A 22,231-nucleotide genomic window follows, 5' to 3' on the forward strand; every position below is an offset into this window, starting at 1 on the left:
ACTGCTCCAGAAGTCATTTTAGCTTGAACTGACAAAGCATTCTTATAGTCATTCCCAAAAACAAAAGCCCTTTTCACCAGCTGAACAGAACAAGCTGTATTAGAATGGCTATATTAAAGACCACAAAGAGAAGCAGCAGCAGCTTGCTCTCAGAGGATTCAGCCTCAGCACAGAACTCAAAGGCCAGGTTCCAGTTTGCTGAAGAGATTGAAATGAAAATGAGATAATGAGGGAAGAAATAAAGGTTGGAACAGGACATTATAGGTCGAACAGTAGGACGTTTTTGAATGAACAAATTAATTACACAACATTAACTCACTTCACTTGAATTCACTTCACTGAATCACATGAGTTTTAAAAGAACTAAAGTTTGCAGTTACTTAAGTTACTTCAGTTACTTCAAAGTGTCTGCCAATATAAAACACATTCATCATAAAAAATAGATAGTTTCACCCAGGAGGAATCAACCAATAGGAATGAAACTTGGCGGGTAGTCATACCAGACTGCCATGGTATGACTCAAGGACTTGGGAGTTCCACTTTGGTCTTGGTGGAGACGACCAGAGAATACATCATGTTAAATATAAAGATCAGTGTTTTGTTGTTATGCATCACATGTCCAGAAGGTCTGGTGTCATGGTGTTGGGTACAGGTGCAATTCTGTATAATGCCAAATCATATTTGGGGTTCTCTACAGACATTTTGATAGCCAAATGATACATTAGAAAGGTCCTGCACACACTCTGGTCTAACAGGACAATGCTCATCCTCAAACTGCTGCTGTCTCAAGAGTTTGCCTTAAAGACACAGATACTACGCCAATCCCTGATTGAAAATGCGTGGAATGTTAGATCTGATGCCCTATTAACACTCCTTCCCACCTAGGTTATTGCAGGACACCATTAAGAACCTCTACAACTCAATTCTGAGATGCCTATTTTTTATGGCAAGTGTAAAAAAGCTGTACAACACTCCTTAAGTTGTAACCATAGGCTATATTGAATTGATGTGAGATAATTTCACTGATCAAGCTATATATATATATATATATATTATTTATTTATTTTCAACGTGACCCAGTAACATCTCCAAATCTTCTTGGAAAATGGTAACGCAGCCATGTTCACTTATTTTCTTGTCTTTTATCTTTGGTCTTGTCTTGTTTAAGGCTTTGTTGGTTCACATCGTGTCTCTGGTATAGTGTCTGATGTTAAGTTAGAGGAGACGGTATGACTATAAGAGGGAAGGCATCTTTAAGAACAACACTTGAAGGCTACAGAACCACCCACCTCCTCAACCTTGATAACTGAGCAAACAGTGATAAGCTCTTACCTCATGAAAGTAATTTCCTTAATTCATAACACATGCTTTGTCTATAAAAAGCCATTCACGAAAATGTTCTTTGTTGTTGAAGAACCCTTAAACATTTAAGCTCTAGCATTTTTTTTATGTGGGCTAATCTGCATTTTCAAAGAGAGTAAATAATGACTCCAATAATATAAAACTGTTGTTTAACATGCAGAATATTGTGCTTTTACTTTGAGAGAATCTTGATATTCATATAGCTTTAACATAGTGTCTACCAAAGACATGTTAACTATATATAGAACCATGTTGACACGCTGACCATTTTGGATGTCTTTTTTTTTGGCTTGGTGGAAAACTCTTGTAGGAGATTCTTATATTACCTTAAAAAACTGGTTCTGTACAACAAGTCTTATGTGTGTACATTTCTGTCATATTAGTCAACTGTGTCAACTGGATATAGTAGATAGAGCTCTGGAAAAAATAAGAGACTGCTTACCACAAAATTATGAAATTCTTTGATTTTACCAAATTGAAAACCTCTGGAATATAATCAAGAGGAAGATGGATGATCACAAGCCATCAAACCAAGCTGAACTGCTTGGATTTTTGCACCAGGAGTGGTATAAAGTTATCCAAAAGCAGTGTTTAAGACTGGTGGAGGAGAACATGCCAAGATGCATGAAACATGTGATTAAAAAACAGGGTTATTCCACAAAATATTGATTTCTGAACTCTTAAAACTTTATGAATATGAACTTGTTTTCTTTGCATTATTTGAGATCTGAAAGCTCTGCTTCTTTTTTGTTATTTCAGCCATTTCTCATTTTCTGCAAATAAATGCTCTAAATGACAATTTTTATTTGGAATTTGGGAGAAATGTTGTCTGTAGTTTATAGAATAAATCATCAACGTTCATTTTAATCAAACATAAACCTTTAAATATCAAAATCAGAGAAACTGATTCAGAAACTGAAGTGGTCTATTAATTTTTTCCAAAGCTGTAGAGTTGCTATTGTAGAGCTGTTTGTATCAGTAAGACACAGTAGAACAGCAGACTGAGTTACTGACGTAAGCACTGGGCTTTTAGTTTGTATTTTGGTTACATATTTGTTAAGCTGCTTCATGCTGACTCTCTTGCACGTGCTCTCGGACTGACCACTGGCTTAGCTGCTGCCTCTGTGGTTACAAATGAGCAAACTTCCTTTTCCACAACCTTCTACACTGACCAGCACACCAGACTGAACCACACCCATTATACTGTGTTCAGTGAGCAGAGCAGATTACACTCAAAACTACATTTCATTCAACATCTAGACTAGAGTTTACAGGCTCTACAGCAGGGCAATGCTAAACTTGAGCTTCATTATTATTTTTCTTTTATGCTCTTTAAACTATCCAGTGTTGAAATCCATTAGCAGACGGTATATTACATAATGCTGGGTTAGATTTGAAAACAACCCTCTGTAGCATATAATCAATTATTGCGTATAGTAATGTCCCTGTAGTTAATAACACAACATAAATCTATGTGGCCAGTGGCGCTGAGTGGTCCAGCGTGCTAAGCCCTGCCAGTATGCTAGGAGATCGCTGGTTAGAATCCTGGTCATGTAGCTTGCCATCAGCTACCAGAGCCCTGAGAGAGCACAATTGGCCTTGCTCTCTCTGGGTGTGTAGATGGCGCTCTCTCCCCATATCACTCTAAAGGGTGATGTCAATCAGCACAAGGCTTCTGTGAGGTGGAGGCATGTGCTCGTCTTCACCCTCCTGGTGTTGGGGCATTACAAATAATGTGGGATATACAGCTGAGTAGCAGCTAAGTAGCATCTGCTGAGCATTTTAACAATAAAGTTCGATTATTTTTAATTAAAAGCCTCTGAATGCAATGTGTTCACCAGACCCAGCTTGACACCCGGTGTAAAAAGGAAAAAAAAAGTTTTATATGGTTTGAAGACTTTGGCTTTAGTTTCAGATTATCAATTTAAATCAGCCCAAGCTACCCAATAAAACTCTTTAAATGACCAGAATGCAAAATGTACCCCTTTTCACATATTGTAAAGTGTGATGTAGAACTAATTGTCTAAAAGATCCACTTTACTCCCTCTCCACTTTTTAAAACTTGTCACAGGCAGATAACTCACAGTTTACAGAAGGGCATTTACTGTCTGATGGGGCATGAGACTCTTAAAAAGTTGAGGAATCATTGTTTAACACTTTGTTTAGTCTGCAATTTCTTTTTTTTGCAATTATTTTGCACGTTTTCAGAAGTGTAGAAGAAGGTTCTTGCTGACACACACTCATTACTGCTGAACCCAGGAACTCAGAACAAAATGCAGTTATACAAGTACAGCAATTGTCTAGACGCAGCTTGTTATTTATATGGCTTGTGTTGGTATTATTAGTGATTTTAAATGCAAGAAGAGAAGACACAGGATAACAAAAGTTCAGGACATTTTGACTTCTGAAACTTTTTAAGAGTGATTCCTGTTTTTCTCTGTTACTTTTTAATGGAGGTAAAACTCTTACAGCAGAGTTTCAGTAAATAGATAAGCAGCTGTGTATTGATACTTTGGACATTTTGTTATTCAACATTCATCTTCACGTTCATCAGAGAGATCTGAGAGTTTAAAAGCTTTTTTGGCCTAAAGGTGATTTAAACTATTGAAATGTTTGAGTGCTCATGGGTGCTGACATCACAACTGGCATATTTTGGTAGTTTTCATTATAATATATTAAGTAATTGAATGAGACATTCTGAAATGGTAAAGGGTCTCATTCTTTAAATGGATTGTATGCAATTTAGGTTATATCAGAATTGGTATGAGCAGAATTTAACCTATTAAATTTCTGCTGTTTTGCAAATCATTGTATTTTGTTTTTATTTATGTTTTACACGACGTCCCAACTTTATTATATCCTGCACCCTAAGGAACATAGCATTCCAATCCCTATGGGAGACCTGGGGCTGAAAATGTAAGATTTCAATGCTAGCCTGAATAGACTGGGTGCTTGTCACTGCATTCACCTTTTCTATTATACCAAATTAAAGATTGCACACAGCTGTTCACACATTACAGTATCACCCACAGCTTCATTGTGTGCTGTATTTATTTCATATTATGATAGTTCTCAAATCCACACATGGATGCCAACTTCAATTCCAGACATTTCCAAAATGTCCATACGGACATTTTCACTATTCTCAAGTTTAAAAATAAAGATAGGAGCAAGGTCATCAGTAATTAATTCTCTGAAGCTGCCAGTGACATAAAATATGTCTTGTTTAAAGAGTTTAAAGAGTCGTTCCACCTTTTTAAAAGGTTATTTGTGTTAAAGTGACATTTTAATAAGATTAATTTTAAGTGCCTTACTTAGTGAAAGTTTTTTTTTATATTTTTTAAATTGTGTCTTGAGTTGTCATGGTTTTATGTAGTGCATTAAACCAACATCCTTTACACTTAAAAAATAAATAAATAAATAAATAAATACAAATTTTGATGCATGGAAGCATTCCTACGCGCACTAGTACTTTTTATTTATCGTTTCAGAAAATCACTGTAGCTGCTACAACTCCAAGAAGGGTTCTGCTGTTGTTACAATACACATAATCATTTTCTGTACTGTATAGAATGTTTCCTTTATTCCTGCCTCAACATTCATGGCTCAAGTGCCATCATCAAACAATAAATCAAATAACCCTTATATTGTGTTAGAAAGCTGTTTACACCTGTGGTGTTTGCGGGTCAATTTTGACCCGTGATTTGAAAATGCTTGAAAATGCTTAAAATCACCAGTTTTCTTCCAATATTGTTTTTCAACTCATTGTTGGCTTAGTATACATTCATATAAATGGAACCAGTGTGGGAAATTTCTTTAGTTGGCTCCACAGACACAGTGTTTTAAAAAGTACCACTCGTTTTTGAATGCAAAAACTATTTAAATTCACAAAAAATATTTGTCATACTTATAGACTGAGTAATTAGAAACTGTAAATGTGTTATAGACCTATATTAGAGTACACCTACCAAAGAAAAAAATAATATTATTTAAAATTATTAACAATAGTGACATCTTTGGTGTTTCGGGTCAAAACTGACCCGCATAGATAAATAGTAGGACAAAGACAACAAGTGTTCAAATTTCTTTCCATAAAACCAACTTTTATTTAACCATACCAATTAACCAAGCAATTTAACTTTAACAAATGAACAATGACCAACAACAGTGTGTGTGTGTGTGTGTGTGCGCCTGCATTAACCATAAACTGAACATTGAAAAATAATATGATGTTAGTGCAGGTGAGTCACTCTGAATGAACTTATGAACTTATGAACCATGAAACTTAGCATCAGAAACTTTAACTGTGTGTGTGTGTGTGTTTGTGTGTGTGTGTGTGTTCAAATGCATGAATCACAGTATTTGATGGTTACTGTGTGCTCCGCGCAAATGAATTTCTTGCATGTGTGGCAAGTGGTGTTGGACTTCCTGTCCTTGTTGGCGGGGCAGGACTGGCACCTCTTCCTCTTGCTGCTCCTGGAATCTCCTCCCTGGTTTGTATCACAGGATGATGATGTGAGTGTTGGCTGAAGCCCTTTCACCAAACGAACAGACGCTTCGGTTCGGGGCAGCCTCTTTCGTCTTTCGATATAGGGAGAAACCAGAGACTTGCCCAACTCCTCCAGAAAAAGCCTCCTCTTGAAAGGTTTTTCTCCATTCCATCCTGGATCTATTTCAGTCCACACTACATATGCGTTGTATGCCGAAACGTCCAGCATGTTGTAGAACACAACCATTGGCCACCTTTTTGTCCCCCGCTTGCATGTGTATGTGCCGGTGACCTTGTCCAGGTTGTCAACACCACCTTTGTTCTTGTTGTAATCCAGGATCATGTCTGGCTTCTTGTCCTCCCTACTGCTCACACCAGCATCCCTGTGGAGAGTTGACATCAGAATGACATTTTTGTTCTTTTTGGGACAGTAGGAGACAACTGTGGTTCTTTCTGAGAATGCAAACTTGGATGAGAGAGGAGCCCTGTCTTTCGTTCCAAGAAGAGCTAAGGGAAGCTCAGGTTTGTTCTTCCTGACTGTTCCCACCATCGTCAGCTTCCTCTTTAGAAGCTCTTGCGCAAGGTCATAGGAGGTAAAAAAATTATCACAAGTTATGTTGTGCCCCCGAAGACCCTTGGTCATGTCCAGGACGACCCGCTTGCCCTGGTTCTTCTCTGGCACTCCGGTGGCAGATTTTCCGGTATATATTTGCATATTCCATGCATAGGCAGTTTTTGCATCACAAGCTGCCCATATTTTGATCCCATATTTTCCAGGCTTGCTTGGCATGTACTGCCTGAAGGGACAGCGGCCTCTGAAAGGGACTAGCCGTTCATCCACTGTCACCTCTGGCCCAGGATTGTACACAAAGGGTAAATTTTCCACCCATTTGTCCCAAACCTCCCTGATGGGAGCAAGCTTGTCATTCTCACGACGAGCAACTCTGGTCTCCCTGTTGTCAAAACGTAGCACTCTTGATAACACATGAAAGGCTTGAAGGGACATTGTGGCACGAAAAATAGGGCGTCCTGACTCACTATCCCATAAGCTGGCCGTAGCTTCATTACAGGATCTGTACACCCCCGCAAGAAGCAACAGTCCCATGTGCGCATCTAGCTGTGTTTTGTCCATCTCCGTCCAGCTATCACCAAACACTCTTCTCCCTTCCATGTTGCTCATCTCAAGTAGGATACTCTGAATAGGTCGTGGAAAGAACAGTTCAAACGTTGACTTGATGTCTTGGGCGTGTGACACAGCGTATCTAGTAGGCCCTGGAGTCATTCTGAGGATGTTTTCCATCGGTGCCCTGGCTTGGGTTTGAGGAGGGCTTGATAACCATGAAATGTCACCTTTTTTTGACTTGAAGACCTCTCCTTGAGCATCTGTGACATCTGGGTCCTCCTCATCAGATGTTTGGTCTTGTTCAGGGTCATACTGAACATCATCCTCCTCCTCAGACACATCCTCCTCAGCTTCACTTTCCTCTCTCTCCTTAAGATCACCATCATTACCAAAGATATGATCTAGCACCTCATGAACAGAATACCTTTTGCTCATGTTGACTGATACTCCTACAGACTTCAACTAATAATATCCCACCCAAACCCTCTTTATATGTGCCAATGTTTGTTTATAAACAATGTATCAATATGCTGTGAGAAAGTTTTAGTTCACGTGGGGGGTGGTGTTTGTGTGTGTGTGTATGTGGGCCAATGTTTATAAACAATGTATCAATATGCTGTGAGAAAGTCTTAGTTCACATGGGGGGTGGTGTGTGTGTGTGTGCCTGTATGCATTTTCTATATGTCTCTGTGTCTGTGCATGTGAAAGAAGCCTGTGTGTGTGTGTGTGGGCCATAATTGGGCATATTGGGCCACAATTGATCCTCAGAGCAACCCATAGCTTTAAGGTGATGCATAAAACAGCCAGTAGTCTCTGCCGGGTCATTTTTGACCCGTAACACCACAGATGTAACTTTTTTTTTTTGAGACCTTTAGAATTTACTAAAATGGTAAAAATGTATATTTCTACATTCAATCAGGTGTGTCTGAGGATTAGATGAAGCCTCATTCCAGAACAAAAAAGCAAATGGTAATTTTTACACATTTAAACTTGAAAACGGGTCAATTTTGACCCGAACACAATAGAAGGGATAAATCAACTAAAGTGGCTGTTTATTGCTATCCTTGCACCTGGTGTCAGTGTCAGGTGTGTTCACTGCCACAGGTGGGTTAAATTAGAACGCTACATGTTGTTGAGTTTCTCTCCAATGATAAAATATATAAATATATAAAAATATATGTTTTATCTCTTCCTACGGACAGCTGTGTTGAACTGTACATATTACAGCTCAGCCTTCAGTTCAGGCAACAAATGTCAAAATCAGTAAAAGAAAATAAAACCCCCATTTGTATGATAATGTTAAAGCCTACTAATCCTCATATGATATTCTAGTAGTATTTTAGTGAAAAGCTGAAAACAATGTGCTTAAAATGTTTTAGGTTGAACAAAAACATTCAAAGTTTTATCTTTAACTTCTAACAGACGTTCAGTTCCGTTCTGACCCAAAAACTGAGAGAGAGAGCGAGAGAGAGAGAGTTGTTTATCTGTATCTACACAGATACAATACCAATAAAGAAAACAGTACTGACTGGACAATTTTCCAAATCAAAATGTAACTTTTTTTCATTATCACCAAGATCTAGCGTTCCCCCACTGCTAGTAACTGACAGTAGAATATCAGTTGTAGAAGTTTTAATGCCGTTTTATGGAATTTATTTACAGCCCTAATGCCAGCATGTTTGACTTTAAACATAGATATGTGTTCAGATTTGCCTACATTTAGGTCACTTCTTAAAAGCCACCTCTTCAGATCTGCCTTTTTATCATTTATTATCTAGAAAATTGTTTATATTTGCGCTTTTTGTTTTCTTTATATGTTATAGGCCTTCTATTATCTTACTTTTATGTTCACTTAAATGACTGTATCTCATAATTATTTGGTGCTTCTCTGTATTGCTTTGTATGTAGTGTCTGAGAATTTTGATAAGCTCTATATAAATGTATATTAAAAAATATCATTATTATTATTATTATTATTATTATTATTATTATTATTATTATTATTATTATATGTGGCAGTTTTAGCTTAAAATATATTGTTATATGTAAATTAGTGTCTCTGTTATTAGTACTCAGGGCACAGAAACTGCACTGTTTAACTCTGGTGGCCAATAGTTCCACTTTCATGCAGTAGAGGGAGCCTCACATAATGCTGCTTTAACCCTTTTTGGTAATTATCCTCTGTGATTTTATTCCCATCCAGAACAACCATGTATGTGTTTTTCTCAGACGTCCTTTTGAAAATTACAGGCTGAATTATCTACTGTTTTTCTCTGAACTCCGTGGTCCTCTGGTAATTTTAGTCCCATCCGGATCCACATCTCTAAATTTCATCTCCTCGCGTTTAGTAAAATAGCTGTTTGTTCACTGCCACGCGCCGTAATTACACTTTGGGCGCACGTTTCCACTGGGATCCACGTAAGCACAACGGCGAGTGGAAATAGGGGAGCTACTGAACGCGATGTCATGTGACCAAGAACTTCTAAAAACTCACTGGTCCTCCTGTTTTTTTTTTTTTAATTGCAGTCCGGATTTTTATCACTAAGAGTTTTATTTTTCACAAGCTTAGCAAGGTCAGACAATAAACTACAGTTTTTACATCACTTTCTGTGCACTACATTTGCAACTGTCTTCAGAAAACATTCAAATTATACAGGAACAGTAGAGATTTCCTCTTTAAACACAATTGCAAAGTGAGAAATGAGAAGAACTAGGAGATTTCGTACAGTGATCACCGTGCCTCAAAGAGTTACGGATATTCTAGTGCATTCTCTACTCTGCAGTGTGTCATCTAAAATAAATGGACTGGGCCTCTCTGAACTTCTTCATTGATGTTAAAATTGAACAGAATCTGGGTTTTGCTTGAGCAATACATTTCTGAGCATGCATTTTTAATCTGCCATTGTGCAAAGTGTGGAGCGAGGAGTGTGGTAGGGAGTTGAAAAACGACATTCGTGAGCACATTTATGTGGTTTCAGAGAGAAAGTTTAAAATGTTCCACTCCTGTTTCCTAACCTGGACAAAACCCAAGACAGCGAGTAACGATCCAAATCCAACAGATCCTTTATTTTCCAAAAAAGAAAAACAAAACAAAAAAAGTTTCAGTTCTCTATGTACATCATTTTTGTGCAAAAACATTAAAGGTTTCAAGGACTACATTGTAAATTCATTTCAAGGCACATACATGGGACAATGACAACAGGTCTGTAAAGTGAATAAAAGAAAACAAAGAATAAAAGGTTGCTTTGGTTCCTATGTATCTCCCTGGATTATCCAGTTAACCCAGTCTACAACCAAAACATGGCATATTTAACAATGCAGATTTTGATGGGAACTGTCATCGTGGGTTGAAAAAGCTGTGTGAGAAATGCAACTGGAGAAGTTCTGCTCAGCATTCATAAATGTATTATGGCTTCTACTCGGTTTGCCCTTAAAATGACCAAGCAGATGTGCTGGATTTTTTCCAGCCTGCTTTTCTCTTTCCTTTGAGTAAAAAAAAAGGAAAAAGAAAGCTAAATAGGACTGATATCTCCATCTCTTTTACGCAAAGCTAACCAAGCATGTAGCCTTTATCAGAATGAAATTAAGTGTCAATTATAGATATTTGGCCCAGTCTTACAAAAGGTATGACCTTCTCAAATGGGACAGAAAGAACCAGGCGCACAAAGGTCTTAAATGTGTTCAGACTCATTAGCGACAGATTTTTTTTTTCTTCTTCTGCTTCTTCAAACAGAACCCACTGCCATTTATAGTAATTATTCAAATTGGAATCAATGTGCTTATTCAGTGTAAGGCCAGTGCGCTGAATGCAGACGGCAGCCAGAACCGCACAGCGCCCATTCAGAAGCGTGCCACAGACGCACTACTGTGTTTTTCAGGTCACCCGCAGAACATGTAGAACAATGTTCACTCCACAAAAACCAGCCCGTGACTCACTCCCAGCTCATTACTATGCAAAACGACGTCTCCTCACTAATGTCATCCATTGTTGTCTCACTAGTTGTCGGCGGTAATTGTCGTTCCCGAATGTGTCATTTCTGTTCACTCTGCTGCGCTGTTCATAAAGAACGCTGTTATCACCATATCCCCATCTTCTAGTCCCACATCTTCAAGCGCCCTGACATTTCCTGACACAACCGCACTGCAGAACGTCTTCACTTTCTTATTGGAACAGTTCTAGATGTGAAAACTGACAAACTCCTGAATTCAATCAATGCAGTTAAAGGTTAATCGTCTGGTAAAAAATCTCAAACTGACCTAGTTTTTCATTCTGTACATCAAATGTAGTAAAATAGCCAAAGTATATTCAATGTCTGACACTTCCTCAGTTTTATAAGTATAAAGCTATGAAAGTAACGTAGCCTACAAGATATACACTACCGTTCAAAAGTTTGGGGTCACTCAAACAATTTTGTGTTTTCCATGAAAGTCACACTTATTCACCACCATACGTTGTCAAGACATTGACAAGGTTAGAAATAATGATTTGTATTTGAAATAACATTGTTTTTACATCAAACTTTGCTTTCATCAAAGAATCCTCCATTTGCAGCAATTACAGCATTGCACACCTTTGGCATTCTAGCTGTTAATTTGTTGAGGTAAGCTGGAGAAATTGCACCCCACGCTTCTAGAATCAGCTCCCACAAGTTGGATTGTTTGGATGGGCACTTCTGGCGTACCATACGGTCAAGCTGCTCCCACAACAGCTCAATGGGGTTCAGATCTGGTGACTGCGCTGGCCACTCCATTACCAATAGAATACCAGCTGCCTGCTTCTGCTGTAAATAGTTCTTGCACAATTTGGAGGTGTGTTTAGGGTCATTGTCCTGTTGTAGGATGAAATTGTCTCCGATCAGGCGCTGTCCACTGGGTATGGCATGGCGTTGCAAAATGGAGTGATAGCCTTCCTTATTCAGAATCCCTTTTACCCTGTACAAATCTCCCACCTTACCAGCACCAAAGCAACCCCAGACCATCACATTACCTCCACCATGCTTAACAGATGGCGTCAGGCATTCTTCCAGCATCTTTTCATTTGTTCTGCGTCTCACAAACGTTCTTCTTTGTGATCCAAACACCTCAAACTTGGATTCATCCGTCCACAACACTTTTTTCCACTCTTCCTCTGTCCAATGTCTGTGTTCTTTTGCCCATCTTAATCTTTTTCTTTTATTAGCCAGTCTCAGATATGGCTTTTTCTTTGCCACTCTGCACTGAAGCCCAAAATCCCGCAGCCGCCTCTTCACTGTAGATGTTGACACTGGTGTTTTGCGGGTACTATTTAATGAAGATGCCAGTTGGGGACCTGTGAGGCGTCTGTTTCTCAAACTAGAGACTCTAATGTACTTATCTTCTTGCTTAGTTGTGCAACGCGGCCTCCCACTTCTTTTTCTTCTCTGGTTAGAGCCTGTTTGTGCTGTCCTCTGAAGGGAGTAGTACACACCGTTGTAGGAAATCTTCAATTTCTTAGCAATTTCTCGCATGGAATAGCCTTCATTTCTAAGAACAAGAATAGACTGTCGAGTTTCAGATGAAAGTTCTCTTTTTCTGCCCATTTTGAGCGTTTAATTGACCCCACAAATGTGATGCTCCAGAAACTCAATCTGCTCAAAGGAAGGTCAGTTTTGTAGCTTCTGTAATGAGCTAGACTGTTTTCAGGTGTGTGAACATGATTGCACAAGGGTTTTCTAATCATCAATTAGCCTTCTGAGCCAATGAGCAAAAACATTGTACCATTAGAACACTGGAGTGATAGTTGCTGGAAATGGGCCTCTATACACCTATGTAGATATTGCACCAAAACCAGACATTTGCAGCAAGAATAGTCATTTACCACATAAGCAATGTACAGAGTGTATTTGTTTACAGTTAGTTTAAAGTTATCTTCATTGAAAAGTACAGTGCTTTTCCTTCAAAAATAAGGACGTTTCAATGTGACCCCAAACTTTTGAACGGTAGTGTAAAGGGTTTTATAATTCACCAATTAGCAGGGGCGGGTCTAGAAAAAAATATTTATGGGGTGGCAAGAGGGGTGCAGGAATTTTTGAGGGGTGGCAACATACGGCAGATGTATATACTAAGCAACTGACATCATTGGACCTAGCAAACAATACATGTTAGAGTTGCAAAATAAGATTTTTATAAGCTCAAAATCAGCACTGCAACTACAGTATACTAGCACTTAATTCTGGGGTGGCAGTAGGGGTGGCAAGGCTTTCATTTAGGGTGGCAGTTGCCACCCTATGCTACCCCGGTAGATCCGCCCATGCCAGTTAGCTTGAAGCTAACTACGTAAATCACCACACACTGTTTTTAACCTGTGTGCAGTGAGCGTAGATTGTTCAGTACTATAATAAGTCATTTAATACTATGAGATGTATGCCCGATACTGTTAGGTGCACACCAGATACTATCAGGTGCACACTAGAAACAGTATATGTGTATAACACCAGACACCAGACACAGTCAAGTGCTCACTAGATACACTGAAGCCCAGTGAACAGTGTTTTTTTATCCTATTAGTCTGTCTATCTATTGCTCACCTGATATTATCAGTTGTTCACCACATTGTATCTGGTGCTCAGCTGATGCTATCAAGTTCCCACCTCGTAGTATGAAGTGTGCACCTGATTATTTGAGTATTTGGTCCTTAACACATATTTTCTAGTGTGCACCTGACAGGATCTAGTGTGCACCTAACAGTATCTGATGCTAATCACATACTATCCAGTGCTCACTGTGTGGTATCTTAAGTGCACACCTTAGAGTATTTGGTGCTTACCACATATTATCTGGTGCTCAATGCTTAATAACCAGTGCTCACCTGGTAGTATCTGCTGCATACAGCATACTTCCTAAATATATTGCAACCTGATCGTATTTGGTGCATACCACATAGTATATACTGTGCATATGATGGCATAAGTTGCTCATCAAATAGTGTCCAGTGCACACCTGATAGTATTTGGTGCTTACCTGGATAATGCCAACTGTGCACTTTACTGTGTCTGGTGTTATACACATATACTGTATCTAGTGTGCACCTAATAGTATCTGGTGTGCACCTGACAGTATCAGGCGTACGTCTCATAGTATTATGCTGTATGCAGTCTAGTGTGCACCCGATAGTACCTGGTGCTTACCGCATATTATCTGGTGCACACCTGATAGTATATTGCGTTTACCACATACAATCTAGTGTACACCTGATAGTATATAGTGCTTACCACATACTATCTGGTGCACACCATATAGTATCTAGTAAAGCAAAGGACCCTTTGGATGCTTAAATGTTTTGTTACCTATTTACACACTCTTTAAAAGGTGGAGCTCTTCATAGGTTCTTTAAGAGTTCCTTAAGTAAGTGTCATGGTTCTATTTTGATTCATGGCAACTTAAGGGAATAATCCTTTGATACATCAAAGCCTAAATTGTTTGGGTATTTTTAATTTGTTCTTTTTGTCGTGACAGAAACATCTTGCATAGAGTTATTTAGAGAGAAAACACTCAATATAGAACCAAAATGGTTTCTGTACTATACAGCTCTGGAAAAAAATATGAAACCACTTCAGTTTCTAAAATCAGTTTCTCAGATTTTGCTCTGATTTTGTCATTTAGAGCATTTATTTGCAAAGAAAACAAGTTCATATTCATAAAGTTTTAAGAGTTCAGAAATCAAAATTTGATGGAATAACCCTGGTTTTTAATCACAGTTTTCATGCATCTTGGCATGTTCTCCTCCACCAGTCTTACACACTGCTTTTGGATAACTTTATACCACTCCTGGTGCAAAAATTCAAGCAGTTCAGCTTAGTTTAATGGTTTGTGATCATCCATCTTCCTCCTGATTATATTTCAGAGATTTTGGTGAAATCAAAGAAACTTAACTTTTCTTAAAGTGGTCTCTTATTGTTTTTCAGAGCTGTATCGTGTGAACATGATTTAGCATTTACTACATTTGCACTGCAAACCCATAATACAGTAGTATATAGAGGACAAAACAATGTGAAGGATTGCTTTGACCATAATTAAAAGCTTAAACTTCCTTTAACTCTATGCAACGTCAAGCTATTTCGATTTATTTCCACCACTCAGAACGTCATTCATCTGCCTGTTGTCTAAATGTATGCCACTGCACAGATTTATATGCCTGATGAATTAACTCTGCCACCATTCATTTCAGTCCTCCAACACCTCCCCCACATGTGTCTGGACTTCTGTGTTTGTGAAAGTACTTCTGTGAGCGAGAGTTAGGGCTTCTGAGAGCTTTAGCGTGAATGCAGTGATGAATAGTTAATGGACTACACATCAGTTAAAAAGCCATAAACCTGAGACAGAACGAAGGTCTGTTTCAGGCTTAAGACTGACACACAAAACCATGATGATGATGAAGATGAAGATGATGATGTAATGTGGAACCAGCCGGTACGAAGCTCCAGAAATACTTTGATGACCACAGAAGTCCGTAGCCCTTTTTTCGTCCTTCAAGACATCTGTTTCCACCACATGTACAAATATCCACGAGTCTGGAGCTTCTGTAGAGAACTGAACACTACACTGCACTGTTAACACTATACAGAAGGCTTATTCATAATGATTAGAGACTTTAAGAACGAGTAAACGCAGGGTTAGCTGGGGATACAGGCTGTACTACTGTATTTCATAGTTTAGGTGCACTTTATATAGTTTTATGCACTGCAAAATATGAAACCCTAACCTAAACAATCTAGTGTTTTTAGACTTCTGTAAAACATTTCAAATTATATTTAGATACTTTGTGCAAATCTTCAGTCCTTTTGTGTACTTAAAACATGTACAAATGTCTAAACCTTAAATATTACAACAGAATACTCTAATATAAGAATTGTAATGTTTAAAACTCTCCAATAGAAAACAGATAAATGTTTATTTGGGTTTATTCTAATGTTATGTAGAGTTTATTACAGGTAAACGCTCTCACTGATCACTGACTTTATGTTTATTTGGGTTTATTCTAATGTTATATAGAGTTTATTACAGGTAAACTCTCTCACTGATCACTGACTTTATGTTTATTTAGGTTTATTCTAATGTTATATAGAGTTTATTACAGGTAAACAGTCTCTGAATGTAACATTTGCACAGATGCTGTTTTTTTTTTTTTTTTTTTGTTAAACCACCAATTGAAAGCTGAATATAATAACAGTCTTTTTTTAGTAAAACATACATACAATAGAGAAGATATGTGAGAGAAATTTACAGCTATGTCTGAAAAAGAATTTAAAGTTCTCCTGATGTTTCTGTTTCTAGATTACATGTACTTCACTCATTCCTTAAACTGAGTAAAGTAAGCAAAGGTCTGCCATGTTGGAGCTGCTGCTTATTGATTCTGGTTCCCACAGCTACATTCCTGCGTTCACTCATGCTGAAAGTCCCTCGCTGTTTCTACAACGTGGATTTTGAGCTTTCTTAGAAGCACCTTGCGAAGGGTTAACTCCATCAGTTGGCCTTTTTGTCCCCCTCTTTCTGATTCATGCTGCCAGGCGAAAATAACGTCTGCATATTTCTCTTCCTTTTTTGGAGCAGGATTATGAGTGAGGGAAGGCGGAGAGCCGGAGAGGGCGCTTTGAACTCGGCCCACAAAATAAAATCTTGTCAAAGCAAATAAAGTCTATGAGTAACAGTGCATAATAAAGACTCCTCCACGGTGAGGCTGCATTCCTAACTAGGCGCTCCGGCTCAGAAAACCAGCACAGCATTAAAAATAGTTTTAATTGCGATCATGCGGGGCTTTGGAGCACGTTCTCTGCAGACGGAGCTCTGGCATGTGCCAGTTTCTTTTCTGGTTGGGGCCCTCGATTCATCATCGTATGGGAGCTGTTCCCTGATTAAACAGGCTCTTGATCAGGAAAAGAGAGAGGGAGGGGGGGGGGGGGGGGGTGGTAAGTAAACAGCATGCGGAGCTGTGTGAGCTGGGGTAGGGTACGTGATGTACCTGTAGTGGGTAATCTCAGTGTAATCTCAGACACTTGAATGAGGAAAAAAAAACGTTATTGTATTTTAAGACAATTCTCGATGATACTTCAAAGCATCTTTGCATACTGCATACTGAAGAGTATAAAATACTCCTAAATAATCAAATACAATAATTTTATAGATTTATTATCAGTGTCAGTTTCACAGAATTTCAAAACCAATATCCTTCACCTCAGCTTTACCCTCTTCATTTGATTAGTGCCACCATAAAGCAATAAAGAAAGCAATACATCCAGGCTTTAAGATGAATGGGGCCATGAGTTTTAGAAAGCTTATCCTGTCTACATTTCAGTAAAAAAACAAAAAAAAATGACATTTGATGGAACGTATCGTATAATGTATCCCAAAACATACAAAAGATACATCGCTATATCAATATTCTGTCCAGCCTGTACTACTGACACAGTATCTGTATTTGTATGATACTGGCACTTACGCACAGTATTGGTATCACCTTTATTATGCACCTCTTTATTCTGATTAGTGGCATCACATGGAGTAATGAAGCACTTTAGTACTTTTAGGCTTTAAGTCTTAAATTAGAGAGTGTAGTTTATGCCTATGTTTCAAAAAAATATAGATATTTGATGGGATGTATCAATAATACATCGTCATATCGATATTTGTAGCATCTTTAATACTGGTACAGCATCAGTATCTGCACTGATATCAGCAATAATAGAGGGCACTGACACAATGAAGCGGCTATGGATGCCAGCAGCATGACCGTGGCATGTGCGGTTATTATGCTTTACTACTTGTGTGTGTTGCTGCTTTGTGTCAATTTTATATATATATATTTTTTTTTCCATAACTCTACAGTGAATACTGTCCTTTTCCCTTATTATATCTCATTTGGGATGCAGAACACTGCCTTTACTGAAATAAAACCTGTAAAAAAAAAAGTAACGCAATAAACATCATGATTTATAGGCACCTATTGAAGAGTTAAGTAAAAGCTTGTATCATTATCTGTACTGGTATCAGCAGATATGAGTAAAAAATCTCTATTGTTATCTGTACTCTGTATTAGTATTGGAAGGAAAAACTACATGTATCAGTGTGTGTGAGTAAGAGAGAGAGAGAGAGAGAGAGACAGAGAGAGAGAGAGAGAGAGGGGGGGGGGGGGACCTACATCCAGCTCAAGCCTAATTTGTAAATCCTTCAAAATAATTAGGAAGGGTAATTAGGGCACGCACAAGAGAGATGCAGACGCCGTGTGTGGCATTAGATTAGGTGTCTCTTGAATATTTCAACACAAAGGATTGACTGACTGCACACCTGCTGTTCAACAGAAAACAACCAGAAAAAAAAAACAACATATAAACTAAACTCAGTATATCTGCATTGCTTAACACCATGTAGACCCCAGACTAGACCAGTTCTCAAACCAGTCCAGAGCAAGGGGCCACCAGCCAGTTCACAAGCAGCCTGTCTCACAAGCAGCCTGTCTCACAAGCAGGGCTGGGTTAGAAAATGTGAACCTTCTGGGAGGGGCTTGTTGGAGAGCCTCTGATACAATGATAGACACATTAATGCAAATGTAAAAAAAATATTAATAAATGTTCTATTTACCCAATTTTTTAAACAGGCCTGTCATGATAATCATATTATTGTACAATTTATTGTATACAATATTTTATACAGACTTTACTTTGTTCAGTCATTTTAGATCTATTCAATACTACCCATTATGTGTTTCTTGGAAAGGATCCAATATGCTGATTGAATTTAATTTATGATTGCTTTCCTATGATATCTAAGTAATTAAACGTTAATTGAAAGGATCTTAAATGACAATAATATCATTTATCACAGTTATTTCCTGGACAATATATTGTTAAATAGATTGGTTATCATGACAGGCCTAGGTTAAAAGAATGATTTTATTTGATTTTTTTTTTTTTTGCTGAAACCTGAAAGATGCAAAAAACATCTGCCCTCTGGTGGTAACAACAATAAACCAAAAATAATTTATATATATATATATAAAAAAAAGAAAACCCTGGTGAAAGCTGGCCGGTAAAGCACTTCTGGCATTCTAGCTCATTCAGTGTTGTTCGCTTGCCCTGTGTGAGTTTTTTGGGGGGGCATTGGAAAACGTGTAACCTTTTCTCTTTCACTTCCACAAAAGCCAAAAGCTCATTTCCTGAATGGCTACTTGCACTCTCGCTCACATATTAGGAAAGTGCACTTCATTTCTTTTGCAGAGAAGAAGAAAAACTTAAAAAAAAAAAAAATCATAACAAAACAGCTCCTATGTTAGTTAACCCCCTCTAGACCCCCTCACCACCTCAACACCCCACCCAACCCCAGCCCAGCCCAGCCCAAGCCCGCAGGCTAATCAGCAGTGTTTAGTTTTCCTGCCCGCTGTGTTGTCTTAACTACCGTTGGTTGTATGAAAAGAGTCGCTGTATTTCAGAGTAAAGGGCATATTGAGATTCTGTGGTTAGCAAAGTATCCAGGCCTGTGTTTAACACCCATGAGGCAGAGAACCGAACCCTGGGGTGGACCCATACACCAGATAGACCAGATCCGACGTGCCATGATTGTACAAATACAACTGCGCCACCCTCGAGTAAAACCACAGTAAAGCCCCATTAATTACAAACCCATTTGTATTATATTTACTAAGAATCAGATAAAAAAAGAACAGCTGAATTCCACATAATTGTCCACAGTATAAATTACCATGTCGACTCAACCTGGAAATATATATATATATATATATATATTTATATAATATGTATATGCATATTGTACAGTATATGTTTTTTTTTTTTTTTACGGAACTACATTTTCTTCCAAAAAGGTTGTAGCGCGTATCACGTGTGGCAGAAGTCCACAGCTGGAACATTGCTGCTTTTGCAGTAAGCGATGCTATTGTTACTGAGATGGCAGTCTCTGTAGCCCATGCCTCCATTGGGGGTGTAGATGGGCTGGATTCTAAAATCGCCCTTTAAGAGCTGCTCATTGTTCAGTGAAACTATCTGAAAGCTGGTTTCAGTCATTTCCAGGATAGAGTTATCCTTTTTGGTGCCAGCCTCGCAGTAGTCGTCTTTTCTCCTGCCCCTGTTATATTTCCATTTGGACGAGGACGACCTGCTCTTCTTGTGCATGTGCCAGCAAAACAGGCTGAGAAGAGTCACTAAGACCACAAACACGACTCCGCCTATCACTCCTGCCAAAAGGAGCGTGGAAGTGTTGTCCTGCCGGGCTGCCTGCTCAGACTCCGTAACCGTATTGGAGTTGATCGGAGCTGTCTTGGTCTTGATTTCCAAACACATCGTGTCCTCTCCTGGTCTGTAACTGTTAAGAGTATCCAGAACATAAACGCAGACGCGGTACGTAGATCGTGGCTCCAGGGTTGACAAAGTAAGCCTCCTCTGATCTCCTGAGACCGTCCTTTCTTGGCTCTTGTCTGTCATCAGACCTTTGCTTCTCTTAACCCAGGTGATTTTGTAAGCCGTGACAGTGAAATAGGACTCCCAGCTCGCCTCTATGCAGGTGGAGTTCACTACATTCAAGAATAGTTTCAAGGGGTCACCCAAGGGAGGAAAGCGACCGACTGGGATATGGACTAAGGGTGGTGTGGGTGAACTGGATGATGTTGGGTGCAAAGTTGTGAATGGGGTAATGGTTGTACGGGTGTTTCTGGGAGTACTTGTGGTTCTGTGAGGTGTTGTCGAAGGAGATGTAGGTACCTGAGTGACCCATGGATGGAGTTCTGTGCCAGCCGGGCACTGGAGGGCTTCTAGAGTGAGCTCTCGAATCACCATCCCCCGTACTCTTTCCGGCTTGTAACACGTGAACCCACGGACGTTTAAAGAGGACTTGAGGGACTTGAGCCAGGCGATGACCCACTTGATGGAGCAATCGCAGAGCCACTGGTTGTTCCGCACAAAGAGATGTGTTAAACTATTCAGGCCATCAAAGACTCCCAGTGGCAAAGTCTGAAGCAAGTTGTATGAAATATCAAGTTTCTCCAGCTTTCCAAGCCCAAAGAAAGCTGTCACTGGGATGTCTTGCATCTGGTTCTCTTGCAGATTGAGCTTGACCAGGGAATCCCCAGGAAGAAGTGGTGGTGGGGCCGTCAAAGAGTTCCTGGACAAAGACAGCTCTCTCAGCTTGTCTAGGTTCTGGAAAGTTCCAGGAGCAATGGCCTCATCTTCCAAAAGGTTGCCGTCCAAAAGGAGTCTCTGCAGGTTGGTGACGTTCTGAAAAGCGTCTTCGTCTATTTCAGCAATCCGATTCTCGTCCAAGCGCAGTTCCTTCAGGTCCACTGGTAATCCGATGGGGATGCTGCTCAGGTGATTCTTGGTGAGGAAGAGGAGTTTGAGGCTTACGGCTTCTCGAAAAGCCCCTTCCTCTACCCCAACAGTGGAGATGGAGTTATCGTCCAGATGCAGTTCTTCCAGCATTGGTAGCTGGGCCAGGGCTGCCCTGGAAATGGTCTGGATGTTGTTCTCCTGCAGGTGCAGTACTCTTACATTCTTCGGCAAGTTGAGGGGGAACTCATCCAGCTGGTTCCCGTACAAGACGACCGTGTCCACAGAAGCCACGTTGTGCAGCTCCAGTGGAAAGCCGGCGTTGTTGATCTGGTTGTTGTGGAGATAGAGGGTTTTGTATCCCTCCTGCACCCCCAGAGGCACAGATGTCAGACTCCTCTCATTACAGTAAACAAATGTTTTGTCGCAGCGGCACTCTTTGGGACAGGAGGCCACAGGGCCAAACTGCACTTGCAGGCTCAGAAGCACAGTAAACCAAAACCGAACAAAAGAGGTCCAATCATTATTCCACAGTCCCACCTGGAACTCCATTGTGGGACAGGTGGGGATGAGAAGGAGATTTAAAAAAAAAACTGTAGTAATAATAATAAACACAAGATCTGTGGATTGAGGGAGGAGAGTGGAGATGAAGTAAATCCAACGGAAGAAAGAGGAAGTCCTTTAAAAGCTTTCACTAATGCAAAGTTCACAGGAAGTCAGAGAGCTAATCCTTCTGTAATTGCTAGTCCTGCACCTCAGCAGTCCAGTAGTTTCGTTAGTGGGCGCAGGTTCTGCTGCTGGCGCCATCCATGCTAAAATATCAGAGCATGGCCAGGACTCATGGTGCCCAGCGCCCGGCCCATGCCTCCTCCAGCCCGGCCGTCACACTCCACTGGGGCTGAACCCAGGAAAACTCCAGGGGACCGGACATCTGGAGTCTGAGACCTGTGAAAACAGAACAGGGGATGAGGG

General features: G+C 39.6%; 2 protein-coding genes across 3 annotated transcripts in view; both read right to left on the reverse strand.

The window, feature by feature from the left end:
• Positions 1-5,453: 5,453 nt before the first annotated feature.
• On the reverse strand, positions 5,454-7,409 carry LOC125799267 (piggyBac transposable element-derived protein 4-like). The gene has a single exon (XM_049475578.1). It carries the CDS (start codon positions 7,407-7,409, stop codon positions 5,703-5,705), a length of 1,707 nt encoding a protein of 568 aa, XP_049331535.1. The 3' UTR covers positions 5,454-5,702.
• A 2,604-nt stretch (positions 7,410-10,013) lies between these two features.
• The window catches only part of flrt2 (fibronectin leucine rich transmembrane protein 2), an 89,883-nt gene continuing 77,665 nt past the window's right edge, over positions 10,014-22,231 (reverse strand). For both annotated transcript variants that reach the window (XM_007252949.3, XM_007252948.4), the window contains exon 2: positions 10,014-22,204. In XM_007252949.3, coding sequence (XP_007253011.3) covers positions 19,817-21,811 — 1,995 coding nt within the window. In that variant the 5' untranslated portion in view covers positions 21,812-22,204 and the 3' untranslated portion in view covers positions 10,014-19,816. The remainder of the gene's footprint in view (positions 22,205-22,231) is intronic.

The sequence above is a fragment of the Astyanax mexicanus genome, chromosome 1 (genome assembly GCF_023375975.1).
Source record: "Astyanax mexicanus isolate ESR-SI-001 chromosome 1, AstMex3_surface, whole genome shotgun sequence".
Lineage (NCBI taxonomy): Eukaryota > Metazoa > Chordata > Actinopteri > Characiformes > Acestrorhamphidae > Astyanax > Astyanax mexicanus.

What these genes read in the sequence shown, in the direction of transcription:
- LOC125799267 (XM_049475578.1), bottom strand. Translation starts at nt 7,409, where the DNA reads ATGAGCAAAAGGTATTCTGTTCATGAGGTGCTAGATCATATCTTTGGT.